The sequence below is a fragment of the Coregonus clupeaformis genome, chromosome 30 (genome assembly GCF_020615455.1).
Source record: "Coregonus clupeaformis isolate EN_2021a chromosome 30, ASM2061545v1, whole genome shotgun sequence".
Lineage (NCBI taxonomy): Eukaryota > Metazoa > Chordata > Actinopteri > Salmoniformes > Salmonidae > Coregonus > Coregonus clupeaformis.
The window spans coordinates 15,417,113-15,444,540 of NC_059221.1; the positions used below are offsets into that span (position 1 = coordinate 15,417,113).

At 41.2% G+C, this 27,428-nt stretch overlaps 1 protein-coding gene and 1 long non-coding RNA gene across 5 annotated transcripts; both read right to left on the minus strand.

Annotated features, from left to right (window-relative positions):
* Positions 1–2,279: 2,279 nt before the first annotated feature.
* On the minus strand, positions 2,280–3,190 carry LOC121545297. Its single transcript, XR_005996253.1, has 2 exons — positions 2,988–3,190; positions 2,280–2,403 (listed from the first exon to the last, which is right to left on the minus strand). It is a non-coding gene; the product is annotated as an uncharacterized LOC121545297 (long non-coding RNA).
* A 2,784-nt stretch (positions 3,191–5,974) lies between these two features.
* kansl2 (KAT8 regulatory NSL complex subunit 2) lies at positions 5,975–26,422 on the minus strand. Of its 4 annotated transcripts, none has more exons than XM_041856645.2 (10): positions 26,379–26,422; positions 25,017–25,275; positions 24,626–24,798; positions 20,771–20,885; positions 18,165–18,328; positions 17,729–17,895; positions 16,403–16,499; positions 15,216–15,475; positions 12,310–12,501; positions 5,975–6,486 (listed from the first exon to the last, which is right to left on the minus strand). In XM_041856645.2, the coding sequence occupies exons 2-10, from the start codon at positions 25,265–25,267 to the stop codon at positions 6,400–6,402; spliced, it is 1,506 nt and encodes a 501-aa protein (XP_041712579.1). In that variant the 5' UTR covers positions 25,268–25,275; positions 26,379–26,422; the 3' UTR covers positions 5,975–6,399. The 4 variants fall into 4 exon arrangements, with proteins under 4 accessions (XP_041712579.1, XP_041712576.1, XP_041712577.1 ...); XM_041856642.2 differs by having other exon boundaries at positions 26,368–26,420; XM_041856643.2 differs by lacking the exon at positions 26,379–26,422 and adding an exon at positions 26,068–26,298.
* Positions 26,423–27,428: the final 1,006 nt, after the last annotated feature.

A 27,428-nucleotide genomic window follows, 5' to 3' on the forward strand; every position in this document is an offset into this window, starting at 1 on the left:
ATCCAGAAAATACATATTTTCAACATCTGGAAAATACTTATTTTCAACATCCGGAAAATTAGTAGCCTATTTTCAATTTTAATTCAGAACCGAAAATGAACCTGATTTCAAAAATAAGTATTTTTCAATGTCCGGAAAATATGCCTTTTCAACATCCTGGAAAATATGTATTTTAAACATTTGGAAAATACCTTTTCACCTTTCATTCAGAACCTAAATTGAACCTAACTTCAACGTCTGTAAAATACGTCTTTCTGACGACTTTTCATCGCCATTTTGTTTACTGGGACTATTCTAGTTTTGCGGGGTGGCATTTTTTGGTCTTGACTAAGGCGGCAGAACCGCAAGGACTGGCCCTGCGTTCATCGCCTTTGATTCAAAATTGTAAGAAAACAAATTATACAGTGCGTGAATTTACTTGTGATCCAAGTTGAAAAAACTAAGTTATATTTATGTTTGCCATTATGAACAAAGAAAGGGGCATCACTTCAACTACCCAATATGTTTTAGAACTGAATCATTCTGCAGTAACCACACAACGGCCCTTATAAATACCTTTCAGGTAAAACATTTGATGAATGTTCTTAATAAAAAGTTGATGTAGGCCTATTGTTCTTCTTACATTTTACTGAACATTAAACTCAGTAAGGAAAACCATTTGTCTTGCCTCTGTATACAGACAGGTTTTATACAGCTGTAAATACTTCCGTGATAACAGGAATCCCCTTGCCAACAACTGGAGTTCTCTTGCCAGAATGTGGAGAGCAGGGCAGTGAAGTCTGGGTCATGCTCTGTAGGGCAAAACATACCAAAGCGGTTTGAAGCATAACATGAATATGAGCTTTTCTTATTGAACATATTCAGGTAGTACCTCACTGTTTCACCAGCTTCAAAAGTTATCTCCTGTGTAGTACCTACTGGACACAACCCTGGACCTCTGCAATGTTCCACAACATTTTTCTACTGAATATGGCTGTGACTATTTGCTGGATATATAATGGCAGTGTGGTACTCAAGGCCAGAGAGGAGCAGGAACTGGGATAGGATAAAGTAATCCTTCTACCCCCCTTACCCCACCCCAAAGAAAGAAGAAAAAAAACATATTGTAAAGTGGTTATCCCACTGGCTATAAGATGAATGCACCAATTTGTAAGTCGCTCTGGATAAGAGCGTCTGCTAAATGACGTAAATGTAAATGTAATAGCCAGCCAGCAGCAGGTAACATCTGGACACCAGGCACCATGGAAGCGTTTCAAATGGCACCCTATTCCCTATATAGTGCACTACTTTTGACCATGGCCCATAGGGCCCCCCTGCATTAGAGGAATTAATTATTGGGGTAGCTATAGGCTAAGCCCAAAAGGCTATTGTTATAATTTAATACCAAAAAAATGATTTGATGCAGTTTATATTAGGAGAGAAATAGAAGTGGAAGAGTTTAAGCTGTCCTTATAATGACCCCTAAATAACGTTCTGCCTTTAGTCAACACACACACACCACTTCTGACGATTTATGTTTTTTTAGTTAAAAAGAAAACGAGAAACAAAAGGCTGCGGGGGAAAATATTAAAATATCTTCAGTGTGTGGAAACGGTAGTGATGTTTCAGGGAGATATTGGTCCTGCCTCCTGCTTTGAGCTCTGCCATATCGTTCCAGCTCCACGTGGTAATTTATGAATATTTCTACATGCTAATGTGTGGCTCCAGAGACACACACACGCTAACATGCTGCTCCAGAAGCGTCTCTACTCGGCTGCATAACCATGGTAACTACCTGCATGCAGCAAACTGCGGGGTGCAGTGGGCGATAGAGTGAACATTTATAACAGACGAGAGGGGAGAGGGGGATAATGCATATGCACAGAGGGGAAGCAGTACGTTTAAGAAAGATAGGCCTCTTATAGCCTAATGACACTGTGACCTGTATGTGCATTCTGTCTGTGAAAGGCATTCAATAACAGCATTGTAGAAGTGTGTTAATATAAGTCTCAATGCAACTCTGTACAGACATAGCAGCTATGTTTCCATTGCTCTAATTCCTACTAGAGCAGTGAGTTGTCAACACAACCAGGAATGTTGATAAGTGATCTCTAGGGAATGAATGACCATGACTTTACAGAGGTTATAATCTCAACAAAAGCACTAATTAGGCCTACTCCATGCATAGGAGCACAAGGACTTGTCAAACACTAAGTCTAGACGTCTAGTGTAGTGCTATGCCTAACATGTTATGGCTGATGTATTAGAAGAACAGAAAGGAAAACGCAGCACACTGGTGCTCATGCTCCCAGGTGATATTTATTTATAACAACGTTTCGACCCTTTCGTCTTCATCAGGCATCCATGTCCCAGGTGGGGGTGGAAGGTCCTATTTATAGGGGCAGTGCTCAGTGACATCACTTCCTGAAACAGGAGGTAAAAGAAATGTATAACATAGGTTCACAATATTAACATTCAATGTATCAAAATATATGATCATATACAAGGAATGCAATCAATATTTACAGTAATATACATACAATATTCATACAATGTTCAATTTGGATTTTAAAAAAAATACAATTGGACATATTTAAACTATAAAAACGGTTAAAGTCAAACTCCTCGTTAAGGCCAAGAGGAGACAGTGTGTTGAGCCTGTGGATCCAGAAAGATTCCCTTTGAAGAAGTTTCCTCTCAATGTCCTCTCCCCTGCGTGACATCTTTACCATTTATATTCCAATGTATCTCAGAGAACTAATAAGATGTCCAGTTTGTAATTACAAATGTGGCCAATGTGCTCAATGCAGCTTCACGTACACATGCAACTCATTTACCCACCCCGCACAGCACCTCAGCAATATACGGACAGGTGAGACAAAAAAATCAGGTTGCTGTTCATTTTGTACAAGCTGGACATCCTATTAGATTTTCCACCCCCACCTGGGATATGGATGGATGCCTGATGAAGACCTAAGGGTCGAAACGTTGTTATAAATAAATATCACCTGGGAGCATGAGCAGCAGTGTGCGGCGTTTTCCTTTCTGTTTTCCATTAAATTGCCTATAGCTCCAGCACCTGCGGAAAGTATCTGGATGTGCCAATGTTCTTCAGCTTTTGTGATGCATTAGAAGAACATTGTAATAATTCCAATGTCAGCATCATTCTGTCACAAGACAATACATTTGATCATATGTTTGTTAGTATCAGACTGAAAATGATCTGCGTGTTTTAAACAATCTTGTAACAATTAACTTGGGAAGAATAATTAATGTTTCCCTCAATGGATCCAATTTCCATAATGTTTTTAGGTTTCTTCATTCTAAATCCACTGCAACATTTCCTCTTATAACATTATATCTAGCAACTGTCTCTAGGCAGACATGTGGGACACAAAAGACATGCAACACATCTGTAAAAATGTAATATTTGAACTAAATTATCCAGGGTGAGGGAATACTTTTACCGACAATTACACTTGAATTAGTCACTGCTGTTCATGGTGTAAGTGAGCACACCAAATAGGCCATATAACCTAATAGTATACATTCCAAAACTGGACAAATTGTTTGGGGTTTTCCCATTGTCAAATCCATGTTTTGGATTTGTGTCCGCCAGACAAGCAGGCAGACACAGACAGACACACACACACACACACACACACACACACACCAACCTAGACCTGGCTATTAGTAGCCTAGCATACATTGCCATTTGTCGGCTTTTTGGAGGACAACTGCACATATTCCTAGATGTATAATTTTCCGGTTTTATCTGGAGGGAGATCACAGCCACTGGCATGTTATTTTGGTATATGTTTTAAAAACGCTCACTAATTTTCTAAAAAATATCGTCGTGTAGACTAATTTCATTACATTGCAGTTTAATTAAATAACCAGACTGCCTATCCTACCTACACAAAAGTATGTGGACACCCCTTAAAATTAGTGGATTCGGCTATTTCAGCCAGACCCGTTGCTGACAGGTGTATAAAACGGAGCTAGCTCCCTAGACAAACATTGTCAGTAGAATGGCCTTACTGAAGAGCTCCGTGACTTTCAACGTAGCACCGTTATAGGATGCCACCTTTTCAAGTCAATTCGTCACATTTAACTGACGCTCTTATCCAGAGCAATTTACAGCAAGTAGGCTACCACAGAAAACGTGCCATAAACTATAAATAGCCTACATTTAAATCGTATGAAAGCGCTCCGCTGTTTTAGGACGTTTTGTCTTTGTCGGTTGCATTTTGCCTTGCTGCTTGCAGGCAGCGTTTCATGTCATCGAATGAAATTGTGTTATCCGCCCAAATTCAGTCCCACATTGCCAAGCATGACTAACCTCACCCAAGGAGATGTATATATATAATACCAGGGTTTTTCTTTATTTTCACAATGTTGAATAATAGTGAAGACATCAAAACTATGAAATAACACATATGGAATCATGTAGTAACCAAAAAAAGTGTTAAATCAAAATATTTTGTTATATTTGAGATTCTTCAAATAGCCACCATTTGCCTTGATGACAGCTTTGGGGGTATACAGATGATAGCCTTATTTGGTAAAAGACCAAGTCCATATTATGGCAAGAACAGCTCAAATAAGCAAAGAGAAACAACAGTCCATCTTTACCTTAAGACATGAAGGTCAGTCAATAAGGAACATTTCTAGAACTTTGAAAGTTAAGTGCAGTTGCAAAAACCATCAAGCGCTATGATGAAACTGGCTCTCATGAGGACCGCCACAGTAATGGAAGACCCAGAGTTACCTCTGCTGCAGAGGATAAGTTCATTAGAGTTACCAGCCTCAGAATTTCCGCCCAAATAAATGCTTCACAGAGTTCAAGTAACAGACATCTCAACATCAACTGTTCAGAGGGGACTGTGTGAATCAGGCCTTCATGGTCGAATTGCTGCAACAAAAAAAACACTACTAAAGGACACCAATAATAAGAAGAGACTCGCTTGGGCCAAGAAACACGAGCAATGGACATTAGACCGGTGGAAATGAGGTTTTTGGTTCCAACCACCTTGTCTTTGTGAGACGCGGTGTGGGTGAACGGATGACCTCTGCATGTGTATTTTCCACCGTAAAGCACGGAGGTGGTGGTGTTATGGTGCTTTGCTGGTGACAGTGATTTATTTAGAATTTAAGGCACACTTAACCAGCATGGCTACCATAGTATTCTGCAGCAATACGCCATCCCATCTGGTTTGGGTTTAGTGGGGCTACCATTTATTTTTCAACAGGACAATGACCCAACACACCTCCAGGCTGTGTAAAGCCTATTTGACCAAGGAGAGCTGCATCAGATGACCTGGCCTGCACAATCCCCCGACCTCAACCCAATTGAGATGGTTTTGGATGAGTCGGGACTGCAGAGTGAAGGAAAAGCAGCCAACAAGTGCTCAGCATGTGGGAACTCCTTCAAGACTGTTGGAAAAGCATTCCAGGTGAAGCTGGTTGAGAGAATGCCAAGTGTGTGCAAAGCTGTCAAGGCAAAGGGTGGCCATTTGAAGAATCTCAAATATATTGCTTTTTTAAACACTTTTTTGGTTTCTACATGATTCTGTGTTATTTCATAGTTTTGATGTCTTCACTATTATTCTACAATGCAAAAAACAGTACAAATAAAAACCCTTGAATGAGTAGGTGTGTCCAAACTTCTGCCACATATATATATATACACATATATATCACCCACCATTGAATCACCTGTAGCCTCAAACGTCCCATGTTTAGCGAATGATGCTTTGGAGAATAATATTTTCTCAGCATTTGGCAAACCAAAATACTGGCACTTCCAGTAACAATTTAGTGGTGCTGCACAATTAAAATGAATCCGACAGACACACAGTTAGTTACATACTGGTAGAAGTGTGTCATTTGTTTCAAGAGTAGGCTATTTGTTCAAACTAAACTACTTGGAAGAATTAAGTTTCACCAATTTGAGAAATCTATAATAAGAGAAGTGTAATTACAATACAGAAGGTAAAAATCAAATGATCAATACATTTATTTGTGGAGTGTTTAATGAACAGTAACAAACCAAAGACTTGCAAGGGTGTTTCATCTCTTCACTATACCAACACTGACTTGGTATACAATATATAATCTGTTTGTAGTTTATGGAGAAGCCAGGAGTTGTTAAATTACACAGGTAAAGTTCAGAAAGGCAACAGTGCACGAGACCAGACAGACATTGAAATGACTCATTGAGAGTATGAGCAAAAGTTAGCAATACGACAACTGATTAAACAATGACTTAACAGTAGTCATTTGGCAATGGTGTGCAAAGGCACCGTTATGATCTACCACCTTGTAGATCTATCCTGGCTTTGAATTGGTCAACTCAATATTAGTCTCTGTAATTCAACACAAGTTTGTAATTTGAACATGGGTTGAGGCAAAGCTCTTTCATCTGGAGGTGTCTGCAGCAACATGGTCCAGTTCTGTTGATGAATTTTCTGTGGTGTCCCCTTCTCCTATTACCTCTGATACAATCTGGAGAGGAAGAAGATGAGCAGTTTAGCTAAAGCTAGATTAATTTATAGCAGGCATTAGCCATCAACAATGTACAGTGCCTTCAGGAAGTATTCATACCACTTGACTTATTCCACATTTTGGTGTGTTACAGCCTGAATTCAAAATGGATTATATAGATCCGTTTCCCCTCACGCATATACACAAAATACCCCATGACAACGTGAAAACGTGTAGACATTTTAGCAAATGTATTAAAATGAAATACAGAAATACCTAATTTACATAAGTATTCACACCACTTTGCTATGACTCTCCAAATAGAGCTCAGGTGCATCCAACTTCCTATGATAATCCATGAGATGTCACTAAAACTTGGAGTCCATCTGTTGCCAATTAAATAGTTTGGACATGATTTAGAAACAAAACACCGGTGTTGGAAAAAATATGGAAATGAAAATAATATGGAACTACCCCAGACTTCGCCTAGAGCTGGCCGTCCAACCAAACTGAGCAACCGGGCAAGAAGGACCTTGGTCAGGGAGGTGACAAAGAACCCAATAACAGAACTACAGAGTTCCTTGGCAGAGATGGGAGAACCTGCCAGAAGGACAATGGTCTCAACAGCACTTCACCAATCTGGGCTTTATGGGAGAGTGACCAGACGAAAAAGGCACGACAGCACGCCTGGAGTACGCAAAAAGGCACGTGAAAGACTGAGCATAAGGCAAAAGATTCTGTGGTCTGATTAGACAAAAATTTGACTCTTTGGCCTGAATGCAATGTGCCATTTCTGGAGAAAACCAGGCACAGCTCATCACCCATCTAACACTATCCCTACCGTGAAGCATGGGGGTGGCAGCATCATGCTATGGGGATGCTTTTCAGCAGCAGGGACTGGGAGACTGGTAAGGATAGAGGGAACAATTAATGGAGCCAAATCAGGCAAATCCTTGATGAGAACCTGCTCCAGAGTGCAAACAGACTGGGGCAAAGATTTGTGTTCCAACAGGACAATGACCAAGCATACAGCTAAAGCGACGCTGGAATGGCTTCAGAACAAATATGAGAAAGTCCTTGAGTGGCCCAGCCAAAGTCCAGACTTGAATTCCATTGAAAATCTGTGGAAAGACTTGATTGCTGTTCACCGCCACTCCCCATCGAACTTAACAGAGCTTGAGAAAATCTGCAAGGAAGAACGTGAAAATCCAGATGTGCAAAGCTGATAGATATACAAGACAACACAAAGCTGTAATTGCCGCCATAGGCGCTTCTACAAAATTATTGACTCAGGGGTGTGAATATTTACATAAATTAGATTTCTGCATTTAATTCAAAACATTTTCATAAAATGTTAAAAACTTTCTCACTTTGTCATTATGGCGTATTGTGTGTAGATGGGTGAGAAATTAAATGTCATCATTTTGAATTCAGGCTGTAACAACTAAAATGTGGAATAACTTGAGGGGTATGAATACATTGAAGGTATAGTACATTTTAAATCTATTCAACTTTATGAGAACAATGTATTTTTCTGTATTGTGCTGTTGGTTAGTCATTTCTTTGAAGGGGGGTGGTAAGCTGACATATATAATTGTTTTAATACGGTCATTCTATGGACAATTTAGCCATTTTATTTTTAGGACCCCTTTAGGTATAATGAAAATAGATTTTGGCCTTTATTACTAATGCCCATAGAAACGCATTGAATAACATTCATAAATGGCAAAAAGGACAGTAAAAAAATATAAGAAACAAGGTTTTGAAGTGTCTGTCCTAAATCTAGAAGATATATATATATATATATAAAAAACAATGGAAATATATATATACACACACAGTACCAGTCAAATGTTTGGACACCTACTCATTCAAGGGTTTCTTAATTTTTTACATTGTAGAATAATAGTGAAGACATCAAAATTATGAAATAACACATGGAATCATGTGGTAACCCCCCCAAAATTGTTAAACAAATCAAAATATATTTGAGATTCTTCAAATAGCCACCCTTTGCCTTGACAGCTTCGTACACTCTTTGCATTCTCTCAACAAGCTTTACCTGGAATGGTTTTCCAACAGTGTTGAAAAAGTTCCCACATATGCTGAGCACTTGTTGGCTGCTTTTCCTTCACTCTGCCATCCGACGCATCCCAAACCATCTCAATTCCAAATCAAATCTTATTTGCCACATGCGCCGAATACAACAGGTGTAGACATTACAATGAAATGCTTACTTACAAGGCCATTACCAACAATGCAGTTTAAGATATTTTATTTATTTAAATAGCAAATAATTAAAGAGCAGCAGTAAAATAAAATAACAGTAGGGAGGTTATATACAGGGGGTACTGGTACAGAGTCAATGTGCGGGCGCACCTGTTAGTCGAGGTAATATGTACATGTGGGTAGAGTTAAAGTGACTGTGCATAAATAATAAAACAGATTAGCAGCAGCATAAAAGAGGGGGTTGGGGTGGCAATGCAAATAGTCCAGGTAGCCATGATTAGCTGTTCAGGAGTCTTATGGCTTGGGGGTAGAAGCTGTTAAGAAGCCTTTTGGACCTAGACTTGGCGCTCCGGTACCGCTTGCCGTGCGGTAGCAGAGAGAGCAGTCTATGACTAGGGTGGCTGGAGTCGTTGATAATTTTTAGGGTCTTCCTGTTCCACTACAGCCCCGTCGATGAGAATGGGGGCGTGCCCAGTCCTCTTTTCTTTCCTGAAGTCCACAATCATCTCCTTTGTCTTGAGCACGTGGAGGGAGAGGTTGTTGTCCTGGCACCACACGGCCAGGTCTCTGACCTCCTTCCTATAGGCTCTCATTATTGTCGGTGATCAGGCCTACCACTGTTGTGTCTTCGGCAAACTTGATGGCGTTGGAGTCGTGCCTGGCCATGCAGTCATGGGTGAACAGGGAGTACACTGACTGAGCACGCACCCCTGAGGGGCCCCTGTGTTAAGGCTCAACGTGGCAGATGTGTTGTTACCTACCCTTAACACCTGGGGGCAGCCCATCCGGAAGTCCAGGATCCAGTTGCAGTGGGAGGTGTTTTAGTCCCAGGGTCCTTAGCTTAGTGATGAGCTTTGAGGGCACTATGGTGTTGAACGCTGAGCTGTAGTCAATGAATAGCATTGTCACATAGGTGTTCCTCTTGTCCAGGTGGGAAAGGGCAATGTGGAGTGCAATAGAGATTGCATCAATTGGGTTGAGGTCGGGGGATTGTGGAGGCCAGGTCATCTGATGGAGCACGACATCACTCTCCTTCTTGGTCAAATAGCCCTTACACAGCCTGGAGATGTGTTGGGTTTTTGTCCTGTTGATAAACAAATGATAGTCCCACTAAGCGCTAACCAGATGGGATGGCGTATCGCTGCAGAATGCTGTGGTAGCCATGCCGGTTAAGTGTGCCTTGAATTCTAAATAAAATCACAGTGTCAACAGCAAAGCGCCCCCAAACCATAACGCCTTCTCCATGCTTTATGGTGGTTACTACACATGCGGAGATCATCCGTTCACCCACACCGCGTCTCAAAGACAGTGGTTTGAACCAAAAACCTCCAATTTGGACTCCAGACCAAAGGACACATTTCCAGCAGTCTAATGTCCATTGCTCATGTTTCTTGGCCCAAGCAGGACTCTTCCTACTGGTGTCCTTTAGTAGTGGTTTCTTTGCAGCAATTCGACCATGAAGGCCTGATTCACACAGTCCCCTCTGAATAGTTGATGTGGAGATGTGTCTGTTACTTGAACTCTGTGAAGCATTTATTTGGGCTGCAATTTCTGAGGCTGGTAAATAATGAACTTACCCTCTGCTGCAGCGGTAACTCTGGGTCTTCCATTCCTACGGCTGCCCTCATGAGAGCCAGTTTCATGATAGCGCTTGATGGTTTTTGCGACTGCACTTGAAGAAGCTTTCAAAGGTCTTTACATTTTCCGTATTGACTGACCTTCAGGTCTTAAAAGTAATGATGGACTGTCGTTTCTCTTTGCTTATTTGAGCTGTTCTTGCCATAATATGGATTTGGTCTTTTACCAAATAGGGCTCTCTTCTGTATACCCCCCCCCCCACCCCACCTTGTCACAACACAACTGATTTGCACAAAAGCATTAAGACGGAAATCAATTCCACTAATTAACTCTTAAGAACACACACCTGTTAATTAAAATGCATTCCAGTTGACTACCTCATAAAGCTGGTTGAGAGAATGCCAAGAGTGTGCAAAGCTGTCAAAGCATAAGGCTGGCTATTTGAAGAATCTCAAATATATTGCTTTTTTCAACACTTTTTTGGTTACTACATGATTCTGTGTGTTATTTCATAGTTTTGATGTCTTCACTATTATTCTACAATGCAGAAAATAGTAACAATACAGAAAAACCCTTGAATGAGTAGGTGTCCAAACTTTTGACTGGTAGTGTATATATACACACAGTACCAGTCAAGTCTGGACACACCTACTCATTCCAGTGTTTCCTTCTTAAATGTGTTTGAGCCAATCAGTTGCAGGGGTGGTATACAGAAGACAGAAGTCCATATTATGGCAAGAACATCTCAAATAAGCAAAGAGAATTGACAGTCCATTACCTTAAGACATGAAGGTCAGTCAATCCGGAAAATGTCAAGACATTTTATCTTCAAGTGCAGTGGCAAAAAACATCAGGCGCTATGATGAAACTGGCTCTCATGAGGACCGTCACAGGAAAGGAAGCCCCAGAGTTACCTCTGCTGCAGAGGATAAGTTCATTAGAGTTACCAGCCTCAGAAACTGCAGCCCAAATAAATGCTTCACAGAGTTCAAGTAACAGACACATCAACAGCAACTGTTCAGAGAAGACTGCGTGAATCAGGCCTTCATGGTCAAATTGCTGCAAAGAAACCACTACTAAAGGACACCAATAATAAGAAGAGACTTGCTTGGGCCAAGAAATGCAAGCAATGGACATTAGACCGGTGGACATCTGTCCTTTGGTCTGATGAGTCTTAGAGTAGGTGAACGGATGATCTCCGCATGTGTAGTTCCCACCGTGACGCATGGAGGTGGTGGTGTGATGGTGCTTTGCTGGTGACACGGTCTGTAATTTATTTACAATTCAAGGCACACTTAGCCAGCATGGCTACCACAGCATTCTGCAGCGACACGCCATCCCACCTGGTTAGCGCTTAGTGGGACAATAATTTGTTTTTCAACAGGACAATGCTCCAAAACACACCTCCAGGCTGTGTAAGGGCTATTTGATCAAGAAGGAGAGTGATGGAGTCCTACATCAGATGACCTGGCCTCTACAATCCCCCAACCTCAACCCAATTGAGATGGTTTTGGATGAGTTGGACTGCAGAGTGAAGGCAACACAGCCAACAAGTGCTCAGCTTATGTGGGAACTCCTTCAAGACTGTTGGAAAAGCATTCCAGGTGAAGCTGGTTGAGAGAATGCCAAGAGTGTGCAAAGCTGTCATCAAGGCAAAGGGTGGCTACTCTGAAGAATCTAAAACATAGTGATTTGTTTAACACTTTTCTGGTTACTACATGATTCCATATGGGTTATTTAATAGTTTTGATGTCTTCACCATTATTCTACAATGTAATTTTTTAAAACTAAAAATAAAGAAACCCTTGAATGAGTAAGTGTCCAAACTTTTGACTGGTGGCAGTGGTAGTGTGTGTATGTATATATATTAAACACATTTTCAATCCCTTTTTGGGACTACCTCACTTAAATTGGTTCCTTTTTTTCTCTAGCTTAAACTGATGGATTTTGACGGGGATGTTTGTTATGCAACTTAGATTGACGCACCGGCGTGTCAGTCGACTCTAGGGGGTTAAGGAAACAAGGACGACAACTCACTTGGTCCTCTATAGACTGCAGAACTCTCTCAGAGAGCTCCATGTCAGCAGAGTCGTGTCCCGAAGCGTCCAGCTCAACGCCAGTTAGGATGTCCATGGGACCCTCAGCGATGGCCCTGATCGTCTGGTCCTCCAGAGCCAGGGCCGTGTCAAACATCAGAGGGGACGGAGGACACCCCACTACATCCAGGTCCTACGGGGGGGGACATTAGAGGTAAATGTTACAAGATGTTTCTATTCCGCAGCAGAGTAGATTAATACCGCTACATTACAGGGGAGGTAAAAGGCAGATTTTTGTGATGGATTAACACTAATGCTATGGTTGAGCACACACAGTAAGCCAGTGGTATCCAAACTTTATCAACGGGAACCTCATTTTTTGCGCTGGAATTTCTGCTGACCACATCCCACCAAATCCAATGAAACTATAAAATCTGTAAATTGATTTATCAATAAATAACCTTACATTTATTACAATAATCTCTTAAAATTATTAGAACCAATAAATACATTTAAATAAAAAGTTAAATCTTTCAAATTCTTTTGTATATTGTCCCATATAATAATCTGTAAAAAAATTAACCTGACGACCCCACTGCAATTCCCGCTACTTTGAGCCTTGTTAAAAAGGGATACTTCAGGATTTTGGATAAGAAGCCGTTAATCTACTAACCCCAGAATCAGATGAACTCGTGGATACCATTTTTGTCTGAGTGCCGTTTGTAGGAAGTTGCTAAATAGTGTTAGCGCAATTGCTAACTAGCATTTGTGCTAGTGAGCATTGGCTCGCAAAATTACCTCTAACTTCCTTCATACTGCACGTAGAGACATACAGTTGAAGTCGGAAGTTTACATACACCTTAGCCAAATACATTTAAACTCTGTTTTTCACAATTCCTGACATTTCATCCTAGTACAAATTCCCCATCTTAGGTCAGTTAGGATCACCACTTTATTTTAAGAATGTGAAATGTCAGAATAATAGTAGAGAGAATGATTTATTTCAGCTTTTATTTCTTTCATCACCTTCCCAGTGGGTCAGAAGTTTACATACACTCAATTAGTATTTGGTAGCATTGCCTTTAAATTGTGTAACTTGGGTCAAACGTTTCGGGTAGCCTTCCACAAGCGTCCCACAATAAGTTGGGTGAATTTTGGTCCATTCCTCCTGACAGAGCTGGTGTAACTGAGTCAGGTATGTAGGCCTCCTTGCTCACACACGCCTTTTCAGTTCCGCCCACAAATTTTCTATAGGATTGAGGTCAGGGCTTTGTGATGGCCACTCCAATACCTTGACTTTGTTGTCCTTAAGCCATTTTTAAGCCTGTAATTTAAATTGATTTTTATTTGGATTCCATGTGATGGACATACACAAAATAGTCCAAATTGGAGAAGTGAAATGAAAAAACTAACTTGTTTTAAAATTCTAAAAAATAAATAACGGAAAAGTGGTGCGTGCATATGTATTCACCCCCTTCACTATGAAGCCCCTAAATAAGATCTGGTGCAACCAATTACCATCAGAAGTCACATAATTAGTTAAATAAAGTCCACCTGTTTGCAATCTAAGTGTCACATGATCTAATTCATTCATATATACACACACAGTTGAAGTCTGAAGTTTACATACACTTAGGTTGGAGTCATTAAAACTCGTTTTTCAACCACTCCACAAATTTCTTGTTAACAATCTATAGTTTTGGCAAGTCAGTTAGGACATCTACTTTGTGCATGACACAAGTAATTCGTACTATTGTTTGTACAGATGAACGTGGTACCTTCAGGGGTTTGGAAATTGCTCCCAAGGATGAACCAGACTTGTGGAGGTCTACAATATTTTGTTCTGAGGTCTTGGCTGATTTCTTTTGATTTTCCCATGATGTCAACCAATGAGGCACCGAGTTTGACGGTAGGCCTTGAAATACAGCCACACCTCCAATTGACTCAAATTATGTCAATTAGCCTATCAGAGGCTTCTAAAGCCATGACATCATTTTCTGGAATTTTCCAAGCTGTTTAAAGGCACAGTCAACTTAGTGTATGTAAACTTCTGACCCACTGGAATTGTGATGCAGTGAATAAGTGAAATAATCTGTCTGTAAACAATTGTTGGAAAAATTACTTGTGTCATGCACAAAATATATGTCCTAACCGACTTGCCAAAACTATAGTTTGTTAACAAGAAATTTGTGGAGTGGTTGAAAAACAAGTTAAATGACTCCAACCTAAGTGTATGTAAACTTCCGACTTCAACTGTTAATTGTATCCACGAGTTCATTGACTCTGGAGAAGAAACACCAAAAATCCCGACGTATCCCTTTAAGGCCATTCTAGAAGGCATGGAATCAAAGTGTGATTTTAGCATCTCAAATACTTTGAAATTATTTTAGTATCAAAGACTCAAAACATGGGGCCAACACTTTAAATGTTGTATTTATATTTTTGTTCAGACATTCTGGGGGGGTGAAATCAGTTTCGGAGGAATAAATGTGTTTGTTGCTTCCAACTGAATTGACTATCCCCTTTGTTAATATGGGAGGGGAAACCAACAGACCATGGGAAGATGTTAATGTTTGCCCGGTTTGGATCTGGACAGCTACAACAAGCTGTCAGACTTGATTAAGGCACCGTTAGCAATAATGGTAAGCAGAGGGAGTGTGAAAGTAAATCTTGGGGGTGAAAATTAGTGCGCGATATACATACACCACAGACTCCCAGCAAGTTTCCTGTTCTTATGATATACTCATAGCCTGGAATCCAGACCTGTTGTGTGGTAACATTTCACTCCTTGTACTGTGTCATATGCCAGACAGAGTACAAGGAGTGGAATGTTAGCACAAACATCTGGATTCCAGGCTATGAGTATATCATAAGAGAAGGAAACTTGGTGGGTCAGACTTTACGTACGTCACTGAATTCTAGCGGCAGGCTCTCCGTGGGCTGTAGCTCTGCAGCACTCAGGTACATGTCTTTGGGTAGTACTGCATCTAGCTGCTCTGGGGTCAGGGCCGTCTCCTGTTCAGGCTGGTACATGGGGGGAGGCAGGGAGAGGTGCAGGGGGCAGCGAGGCTCCTCTGACTGGCCCATGTGAACGGGCCGGTCACAGGGAACATCCTTCAGCCCCGGACACATCTTGAACAGTACCTGGTTACTGTCCTGGTAGATGTCTGGATGTCTTATGGTCAAGAATAATAACTGATATCGATGATGGGAATTACATCAGTTACAGTCTCCCATTAAGATACTTCCAAGTCTCGTGTATCACTCTGCTATCGGAACCAATGTGAGGAAGCCTGGAAATCAAGGTAAGATCAGTTCATCTTACTTCTGTGTTGGGCATCTATAGGAATCGTGGGCATGCAACAGAACGTCAGAAACAAACAACCACCAGTTAGACCAGGGGTGTCAAACTCATTCCATGGAGGGCCTAGTGTCTGCTGGTTTTGGTTTTTCCTTTCAATTAACACAAAAGCGTCACTCTGAATTAATCAGGTTTTATTGATTCTTGGAAAAATACTTGCTACATCAACCATTCTGTTGATCTTATACGGTTGTTGATTACGAGCAGACCAACAATGTAATGAAACTGATGCATCTTTATGCTTGAAATACATGTTGCAATAATGATTTGTAAAGGAGGTGTTTTGTTCCTTCCAACTGAATTGACTATTCCCTTTGTTAATATGGGGGAAAACCAACAGACCATGGGAAGATGTTAATGTTGGCCCTGTTAGGATCTGAACCGCTACCACAAGCTGTCAGACTTGATTTGGGCCCTTTTAGCAATAGTGTGTAGTAAAGGGAGAGTGAAATTAGTCCATGCATCTTCTGGAGGTCAAGCACATGTAAGAAATGAAGGTGCAAATGGGAAATAAGTTACTGTGCTGACTGGTTAACAAGCTTGGAACGCCTTACTAGCTAATGCTGAAGTTTTAGGCCAAAAAAATAAAGGCTTTCGGCACAACAAGCATTAGTATGTGTAGTTTAACACCCACAAAAGTCAATGAAAAATATTATTTTCATTCAAATTTGAACTTTAGGTAATCACATGACTAATCATAGAGATGACAACAGAAGAACAGTATGAAGGATACGAGAGACGCAGTGTCGCGTCATTGGGAGACACTGGTTAGAACAGCGGGTCCCTTCCACATAGGAGATACACCTCTGGCTAGACCTCATCGTATGCGCCTGTAGAGAGAACACACAACGACAGGACTATGGTTAAAATCCTCAAACAAATTCCTCAGCCAAAGTTTATTAAACACAACTTCATCAGAAGAGGTTTTAACGTATTTGCTGACCAGTTCAAGCAATGTCTTAATCAGGATATACCAAATCCGGCGTACTGCCTGCGTTCCCGCAAAATATTACACTGTTCCCTCTGCTGGCACTATTGTACTGAGGCGATATATCAAATTAATTTGAATTGGTGTTTTAGCACAATGTTCCAAATGCCTGTATCGCAAGAATCAATATTAAATTTTTATGAGCGTTCTGCATTTTTGGTCTCGTCTCTTTTGCGCCTTCTGTGCACCTTCTCATACAGACACCAAGCCCCTGCCAAATAACTTCCTCTTACAACAAGCAGTTTAAACTCGCTATTTGCATTTGAGGTTTGGTCCAAAAGAATCGATCATATGGACACCGAAACGCTTATACACTTCGTAATAGACCTTTCTAACGATACCATTTTTATGTCTCAAATCCCAAAATGTATAACAGACCCTACTAAACGAAAGTATCAATGAACAAATGGAGCAAATTTGCCTAGACTTGAAATATAAAAGATTAGCTGGCTACTGACTAGCATTTTTTATGAGACATGTGTTAATTTTCTATAACGCCTGCTACAAGAACTTGGTAATTATTAGTGGATGTGCACGGTTCTGGTTAAATTTGTAACAAAATGGCATTTTCATAGACAGTCTTGAAAGCCAGACCAGTTATTATTGCAAAAAAAGCATGTTAAACTATTGCTCAAATTAAATTATTAGTGGTTCTTATGTTTGTGGAAGGCTTATATTTAGCCTAGGTATATTTTTTACATGCAGTATTTTGCCCTGAGCTCTTCAGTTAGGCCATTCATTCTACTGCCAATGTTTGCATTGTTGATTTTATACACAATGGGTGTGGATGAAATAGCTGAATACACTAATTTGAAGGGGTGTCCACATACTTTTGTATATCATGACTCGCCCATAAATTCAAAAAAAATCTAGATATGATTTTTAGGCCATATCGCCCAGCCCTATGTGAGGCTCGAGCAGAGTGGATTTGGGATGCTAGGAATTTCCACAGTCAATCTTCTGAGACTCACATACAACCTGGAACACAACTAGTTACTTCTGCCAGGCCACAGACGGTTGCTGGAGTTCGCGGCATTAGAGTCCATCCCTACAAACAGTTAAGCCACAGACCTGAGGAGGAGCTCCTTCTGTGACAGCCTGTCTCCTCTCTCTGAGCTGCCGGTGAAGCAGAGCCTCCACGCCGTACCGGCGGCGGTACCGACGGAGAGCCTTCAGCTTCCTCAGGTTCTCCCTCTCCTTCATGGAGAGACCCTCTGTGCCAGTCAGCAAACTACTCCCTGTTGGACAGAAAACACAAGTGGTCAGAGCCAGTATTCAAAAAGCGCACCCATTAATTACGCAGGAATCACCACAATTATCTCAACTGGAAAACCCACGATCACACCTGGGTTTTGTTCAATATGGAGTACTATATGAAGCTGTCCAACTGGAACGATTATATTTATTTTCTGTTTAAAAATGTTCCGCTACAGTGAACTCTATTGGTCACAACCCTGACTAACTACAGGCCAGAACTGGCTGGGTTAGTGCAGCGCCATGGCTTTACCTAGGGTCTCATGCTCCACCTTGCGGCTGTGCAGGTATCGGCGCTTCTTCTCCTTGAGGAGGTGCTGCAGGCGTTTGAACTGGTCGATGTAGAGAGACTGGAGTCTGATGAGCTTCTCCCGTGTGATGAGAGCAACCTCCTCTGCTGTGTACACCCCTGCATGTCTGTAGGTCAAACAACCAATGCAAACAGTTAACAGTCTACTGCAAATATTTGTCTGATCTAGGGTTGTTAGGTTGACCGTATAGTCGCAACACCGGCGGTCACGATTCATGAAGGCAGTCAAATTTCACGGTAATTAGGCTTCTCTAAGCTATGATGCTGCTGATATCATTAATAGCCTACCAAACTTGCTAACTGCCTGGTACTCTGCACTCCATTGCGCCTCTAAATCACATCAACGCAAATGTAATCGAAAATCTAAGTCAAAACACTTAATGAGAGCCCATTAGCTCATGTTGCGCAACATTACTATAGGCTATGCAATTGCGTGAGAACACAGGGTGATGGACTCTATTAAAAAGAGGATCCCATCAGATTTCTATAGGCTAGGCCTAATATTTATTTCTCAACTTTCCTAATATTAAGCACATTGCTTCTCTTCACAACAGGAGTATAGCCTACCTGGCTGGCATGAAAATGAACCACGTAAAAAGCGTCGCCCATTAGCTATTTAAGTGCATAGATGACATGCATTTCTTTCCGGTGCCCCTGTTTCGAGACAGGTGCATGATAATGGTCCATTCTAGATCAAATTAAAAGTAACATTATTTATTATACGTAAAGACAAGATTAAATCAAGAAGAGTGATGGAGACAATATTAGCCTATCACTTGTGAATGATGCCCAGCCTAAGGCACACAGCACATTATTTTTATTGCAACTTTTTCAAATCATAGGTCGCACACCTCACGTAGCCTAGCCCATAGGCCTATATGTTTTGATAAAGCACATTAATCCGATTTATAACGGGTGCAGAGCCTAACTGGCATGCATACACAGCGCGTGAGTTAAGCTTGGGGAAGATAATTGTCACCATAAAAATGCACCTTTACAATAAAAGCAATACATGCATAAATCGCATTTGTGGTCACTTTTGAGAAAATTGAACATTCGCGCTTATAGCCTACTGCCGTGTGCACATTGCTGCACTTATGTGAAGAAATAGCCTAAGTTATCAACATTTTAAGATAAACGTTCTCATCTGTTGTGTTAGTACTTAAAAAAAAACAGGTTTTTTGATGCTAGTGGTTGTATTAATTTGGGCTCTATCGCATCCCACAACTGTCCCAAACTATGTTTGGAGTATTTATTTCTCGCACAGTAGGACAAGTTGCCCAATAGAATTGGTCAACTTTTGTACAATGGGGGATAGTAGATTGACATAAGCTAGTGCTTTTGCTGTTCGGTAGTCCTACTCACAATGTGGACAATTCTTCCAATATGCGCCTCAGAATTGGATAAGGACGCGCGCAGTTGCATCCCCGATGTGTCAGTCTTCATTTGTGGCCTGCGAAAAAGACCCGATCACATGACGGAGAGCCATGTGGATGAGAGGTGTTGTCTCGGCACGCAGCCCAGAGAAGGTTATTATAATTATTAAATTCAGCCCGAGGGCACAATGGCCACTGGCAGCAAAGGGTATGGATTTTTTTAGGGGGCATTACGGCCACACAAAGGGGATGCAGCCGGGAAATTCAAAGCATTATCAAGTGGTTGTCAAATTGTGAATGAGAGACTGATGAAGTGTGTACAGCCTTCTCAAAAAACTAAGCAGAGCTCATGCCTTAGACTTTTTTTCAAATTAGTCGCATCATGCAGCCTTAGAATGTATTAGAAATCTAAACATATAGCCCAATATTTATCACAAGTTACATAACTCTAAATTAAGCATATAGGAGTACCTGTTTCTTTGTTAACCCCTCAACACAATAGCCACATGTGCGCACTCAAATCGTTTGGAGAAAATATATTTTATATTTCATTTCAGCTATGTTCAATTGTATTCTTCATACTATAAAATAATGCCACGAAATTCTAAGCAAACCGTGTCTGCTAAATTAACTAGTGTCGCACACAGCCATATGACATAGCCAGATCATGGCCTAAAGCACAACTCAGAGTACACCATTATGTTCTTCTGAAATAGACTACATTTTCTTCTTATCATGTCTCTTTAGACAGGTCTAAAACAAATGGATGTATTGTGGATGGTGTAGGCAATATTACATGGATTTATTAGACTTTCTAAAATGTAGATGTTCTAAAAAGGTCTGCATCAGTGGCTTCTATGCTATGTGTGGAAGCCAGGAGATGCTAAATGGGTTTATGTTAATTAAGGGTAAATTACAGTGAGACCGGCAGTTATTTGCTTGACAATCACCAGCTGACAATATTTCATGACCGCCACAGCCCTACTCTGATCTTGCTTTCATAATTTTGACACAGCCCAAAGCAAAGGTTAGCTAAATGCACTCCAATATCAATGCCTTGAAAAGTTACATGATTTTTACAGAGTATATAATTATTGGAAACTAATCTCATGGCATTACAAGACCCATGTAATGTGAGCACAAGCAAGCACACAACACCAAAAGGTGCCTTACTTAAGAGGATCCTCATGGTCACTGTCGATGCTGTCAGCTTCACTGTCTGGATCTCCTCTCCATGTCTGGTCCAGCACCAGCGGTCCCTGCTCCTCCTCGCTCCAGCTGTCCACATCTGACAGACAAGCACTAGTCAATACCTCTGCTCTACGGCATGGCTCAAAGCAACAAAGAAACAGGAAAGTCATGACACTAGCTAGCAAGTGCATTCGGAAAGTATTCAGACTTGACTTTCCACTTTGTACGTTCAAGCCTTATTCTAAAAAAGGATTAAATCTCCCCCCACCTCAAATGTACACACAATACCCCATAACATATATATTTTTTAAAAATAGAAATCTGAACAAACAAAAAAATACTTCAATATCACATTTACATAAGTTTTCAGACCCTTTACTCAGTACTTTGAAGCACCTTTGGCAGCGATTACAGCGTCTAGTCTACTTGGGTATGATGCTACAAGCTTGGCACACCTGTATTTGGGGAGTTTCTCCCATTTTTCTCTGCAGATACTCTCAAGCTCTGCCATGTTGGATGGGGAGCGTCGCTGCACAGCTATTTTCAGGTCTCTCCAGAGATGTACGATCGGGTTCAAGTCCAGGCTCTGGCTGGGCCACTCAAGGACATTAAGAGACTTGTCCCGAAGCCCCCCCTGCGTTGTCTTGGCTGTGTGCTTAGGGTCATTGTCCTGTTGGAAGGTGAACCGTCGTCCCAGTCTGAGGTCCTGAGCAGGTTTTCATCAAGGATTTCTCTGTACTTTGCTCCATTAATCTTTCCCTCGATCCTGACTAGTCTCCCAGTCCCTGCCGCTGAAAAACAACCTCACTGCATGATGCTGCCACCACCATGCTTCACCGTAGGGATTTTGCCAGGTTTCCTCCAGACGTGACACTTGGCCAAAGAGTTCAATCTTGGTTTCATCAGACCAGAGAACCTTGTTTCTCATGATCTGAGAGTCCTTTAGGTGCCTTTTGGCAAACTCCAAGCCGGCTGTCAGGTGCCTTTTACTGAGTGGCGGCTTTCGTCTGGCCACTACCACAAAGGCCTGATTGGTGGAGTGCTGCAGAGATGGTTGTCCTTCTGGAAGGTTCTCCCATCTCCACAGAGGAACTCTGGAGCACCTCCCTGACCAAGGCCCTTCTCCCCGGATTGCTCAGTTTGGCCGGGCGGCCAGCTCTAGGAAGAGTCTTGGTGGTTCCAAACTTCTTCCATTTAAGAATGATGGAGGCCATTGTGTTCTTGGGGCCCTTTGATGCTGCAGACATTTTTTGGTACCCTTCCCCAGATCTGAGCCTCGACACAATCCAGTCTCTGAGCTCTACGGACAATTCCTTTGACCTGATGGCTTGGTTTTTGCTCTGACATGCACGGTCAACTGTGGGACCTTATAGACTGGTCTGTGCGTGCCTTCCCAAATCATGTCCAATCAAGTTGTAGAAACATCAAAGATGATCAATGGAAACAGGATGCACCTGAGCTCAATTTTGAGTCTTATAGCAAAGGCTCTGAATGCTTTTTATTTAATACATTTGCAAAAATGTCTAAAAACCTGTTTTTGCTTTGTCAATATGAGGTAGTGTGTAGATTGAGGATTTGTTATTTATTTTTTAAATTCATTTTAGAATAAGGCTGTAACATAAAAAAAATGTGGAACAGGTCAAGGGGTCTGAATCCTTTCAATTAAGAAGGTCAAATACACTTCATTTCAGAACAGTCAGCACTAATCTAATGAATTCAGGGCTTGTGAAGTTATACCTAGGCTAAATATAAGCATTCCACAGCCATAAGACACACTAATAAACTATTCTCATAATAATTTAGTTAACTTGCTTTTTTGCAAGATTCACCGATCTGGCTTTCAAGTCTATGACAATGCCCTTTGTTACAATTGTAACCAGAACCGTGCATTATGCACATTCACTAATAATGTCTAACATTTACATAGGTCACATCAACAAGCCCACGTGCTAGTGATTAGCCAGCTAATCTTTATATTTCAAGTTTAGCCAACTAGGATCTATTTGCTAGCTAACAAGGTTGAACAGTTTAATTGTTATGAACACAACCTTGTCGGTCTGTCTCCAACTGTTTGAAAAGCATGTTACCCTGTCCACTTTGTTCAGATGTTGAAATCAAGTGGCCTACCTTATTGCTCAGAATGACAATGAGTTGCCAATTCCTTATATAAAATTGTGTTTTATGCTTATTGCACATTTACAAAACATATACTAGCTGTCTAGTCTAACAGTCTTTGGATAAAATGCTGCTAACCTACCAATTCCATGCACGACAAACGGAGCATTCACTTTCCAGAATCAATGTTCATTGATACTCTCGTTTTAGTAGTGTCTGCTCTGCGCGCAATTTGAGTAGTTGAAACAAAAATGGTATTGTTTGAAAAGTTAACTTCTCTATTACAGCAAAATAATGTCTCAATGTGTTTTTCCATATTAGATTATTTTGGACCAAACCTCAAATGCAAATAGTGAGTTGAAACCGCTTGCCAGAGAGGAAGATGTGATCTCTCAACTTTGTTGGTGCGAGAGGCAGGGGCTTGTTGTGTGTAAACCATAGAGGAAGAGGCAAAGCGAGCGGTTTCACTCCCACGGAAATCTGTCCAAAATAAGGCCAATGCGTTTCTATGGGCTTATTTTGGAACGAAGCTTGTTGCCTGCCTTCCCGCCTTTGGGACAACAACTCCCATTGTTAGGGCGGAGACGTGCATCTCGTCATTGTATACAGATCTCTGGTGTAAATGGGGAAGGTACACACAGCACTGAGGAGCGAAGGAGAGGAGACCAAAATTACAACATGAGAACATGCGGACATAAATACAAAAAAATAAAAAATAAATGTTAACTAAATTCTTGCGATACAGGCATTTGGAATATCGCGCAAAAACAAATGTATTCTATATAAATTGCCCAGCCCTACATCGAACACCTTTCGGATGAATTGGAACGCCAACTGCGAGCCAGGCCTAATCGCCCAACATCAGTGCCCGACCTCACTAATGCTCGTGGCTGAATGGAAGCAAGTTCCTGCAGCAATGTTCCAACATCTAGTGGAAAGCCTTCCCAGAAGAGTGGAGGCTGTTACAGCAGCGGGGTCGGGGGACCAACTCCATATTAATGCCCAAGATTTTGGAATGAGATGTTCGACGAGCAGGTGTCCACATACACTACATGACCAAGGGTATGTACAGTGCATTCGGAAAGTATTCAGACCCCTTTGACTTTTTCCACTTCGTTACCTTCCAGCCTTATTCTAAAATGGATTAAATCAATTTGCAAACATTTCTAGAAACCTGTTTTTGGTTTGTCATTATGGGGTATTGTTTGTAAATAAAAAAAAGACATGAATCCATTTTAGAATAAGGCTGTAACATACAATTGAGAAAGTCAAGGGGTCTGAATACTTTGAATGCACTGTATGTTTTAGCTTGAAAAACATGTTGAAATAATGATTTAGAAAGTCATCATTATGATTTGTAGAGGAGGAGTTTTGTTCCTTCCAACTGAATTGACTATTCCCTTTGTTAATATGGGGGAAAACCAACAGACCATGGGAAGATGTTAATGTTGGCCCTGTTAGGATCTGAACCGCTACCACAAGCTGTCAGACTTGATTTGGGCCCTTTTAGCAATAGTGTGTAGTAAAGGGAGAGTGAAATTAGTCCATGCATCTTCTGGAGGTCAAGCACATGTAAGAAATGAGGGTGCAAATGGGAAATAAGTTATTGTGCAGACTGGTTAAGAACTGAAGTACACTCTAGGAAAAATTAAGTTATTCTAAAACATGTTGCCATTGCATATGGCTGTGAAGGGGAAAAAAAGATGCAGGAACGTTATTCACCTAGGATGCGGGTGGCTTCACTGCGGCCACTGTCCAGGCCATGCGTCTCAGGGCGGTTGTACCCACTGAGCTGAGATAGGAGGGCCTCAGGGGAGGGTCCGGACGAGGCCTTTCTCAGCTGGGCCTGGAGCGCCATGGCATTCCTTCTAGCGTGCTCCGCACAGAAGGTCACCCTGAATGTAGACATAAGAATCACACGTCAGATAAGAACTAATGTCACAGAGAATTCAAGATGTCGCAGATATTTCTGAAGAACTGACTTGAAAAGCAAAACACTCAGTCTTCATTGATAAACTTCAAGTGTTTTCCCACATTTAAGCCCATATACATCAAAATGTGGTTGTTTTGAGAGTTCGATAAAATGCATTTATATCCAAGTTGCTTCACTCACCCTTCTTTCTTTTCCACCTTAGGGGCTGCGTTCGGGCAGCGCTTGCCATTCTTGTTGGAGACGTAGCTACACTGTCTGTAAGGGGCGTTCTTGTCCTCCAGGACGTGTTTGATGCAGAACTCCAGGCCCTCCAGGCGCGGCTGGGAGCAGGGTCGCTGAGTGAAGGAGCAGGCCTGGGGCTCCTGGGTACGAGCGGTCTGGGCCACACGGCCCCTGCTCGATGGCAACACGTGGATCCTTATCCTGTTCATCACTGGTCCTGGAAGGGAAATACATGCTCCGGTGAGTACCAGGGGCTGAACCAGCAACCCTACAGTTACAAATCGACATAGCTACTTAGGTGAGAATTGGGTAATATTGACATTTTAGTCATTTAAGCAAATACTCTTATCCAGAGCGACTTACAGTAGCGAATATACTTTTTTTTGCTGGTCCCCCGTGGGAATCGAACCCACAACCCTGGCTTTACAAGCGCCATGCTCTACCAACTGAGCCATATGCGACACCACAATATGTGGTGGCAAACAAAGAACTGGGGGAATTGCAATGGAATCTTGATACTACAATACAATAAACATGGGACATGATCAAAGAAATTATAAAGTTTCAATTGTGTGTCAGTTGTTCACGGACCTGACCCATGTCACATTAACTTAATTTGTAATTCAAGCCTTACTCAATTCTCTTTCATCAAGGATTTCCACAACCTCAGCAATCAATAGATACATACTAAAACAGGTGCATCAGCATAACCAGTGACATAATTGGGCTGGAGGACAGAATAACCAGAAGTAAAGAATGAAAGGTCAAGAAAAGCACAGGACACTTACTCATGACAGCTGGCAAGCTTATTTGCCACATGAACATGGTTTCAGATCTGACCTTTGCACCATGCTGCTGATTAAGTTATGCAGAATAGTAGAGACACGGACCTTTTCATTGCAAACATATTTATACAAAAATGTTAGTTACTTGCTACGTTAACTTCTAAGCCATTTGTTGTAGCTAGCTGCCAAACAAGTATGTTGTTCAGGATAAAACTGTACTCTACCATCTGTGCCATACACTTGTGCTGTGACGATCCTGCATAAAACCCAATCACGCGCCACATGGAACAGGTCCGCCTTCTTTTAGCTCAACGACAGCGAATTGTAGCTTTTGTGTTAGCTTGTTAGCCCGCTAGCTTTAGCAGCCATGTTTGTTCAGCGTTCCTTAGTCTCTATGTGGCAAAGTATACTGCTTTATACGCTGTCGTTGATGTACAGATGCACTCTAATATAAGCAAAATAAGTTAATAACTCCAAATTACTTTTATATCGGATTTTGGTTAATACAACGACGAGGAGCTTACCGTGTCCTTACCTAGACAGTCCTCGAAGCACAATGCCACTGCGTCGTTTTTCCCGCACTCTCCTATCAGTTCGTTGAGAAGATGGACCCGCCCCATTTGAGCTTTGATTGGTCTAGACTTGTGGGTGGGAAATACACGATAGGTTGAAAGACCTGTCTCTCAATTTACAAAACCCACATCTGAGCATGTAGAGATATTAAATGTCGCTAGCGACCTCAGTATATTATTATTTATGTTAACAAAGATTGTTGCATGATCATAAAATACAAAATAATAATGAGAAAGGGATGTTTTTCTTAAAACATTTATTGACATGGGATTATATCAACCACATTAAAAAAATGAACTTTGTTCACAACAAAACGCATACCTTTAGTTTATTTTAAACAATATATATCCCAAAAAGTTCAATTACAGACCTGAGTTGTGGTACAACTGAAACATTAAGACGTGACAATAAGTACAAACAGATACAACTTTTGAGCAGTTAATGAAGTACAGAGGAGTAGCAATGTGATTTTGCATTTGGTTGCATGAGTGTCTTCCATCTATTTTCATAATTTCAGCTTCATTTTGTGGTCATTCATGTTCAACAAGCACTCGCACAAGACATATCGCATACAGTCATCCATGTATCAGTCCAAATCCATTGATTCTTAGCTTAATTTAGTACTAATGGGTATCTTATATAATACAAAACAAAATGGAAGCATAATGCTCCTAGTAATACAAGTTATAATTTCCTCAGTTTTTAACAATAAAAAAGCAATGTTTGTTAGACAATCCTGATGGGATAACGTTTCAGTGCATTTTGAAGCATATCCATGTTTCTCTTTATATATCATCATAAAGGCTTACCTGAGTGACAAAAATCAATGGTTGGACTCAAGTACTGTAGAAACTGGGCAGACTTAGGCCATTTTAGGTAGCCTAGGAAACAGCAGAAATGTATTCCCTTCATGCGTCAGTTAAAGTAATAGAAAACAGCCCCCAGAATAATGACAACTCTTTCCTTTATATACAAAACCAAAACAGCAGGAACACCACATGATCAAATCAGT

Excerpts from the sequence above, each read along its gene's own strand:
- kansl2 (XM_041856641.2), bottom strand. Across the intron at positions 18,329-20,770 it reads GACCATGAGGATCCTCTTAA|ACATGCAGGGGTGTACACAG; the intron begins GTAAGGCACCTT and ends TTTGACCTACAG. Across the intron at positions 15,476-16,402 it reads GACGCGACACTGCGTCTCTC|ACATCTACCAGGACAGTAAC; the intron begins GTATCCTTCATA and ends TAAGACATCCAG.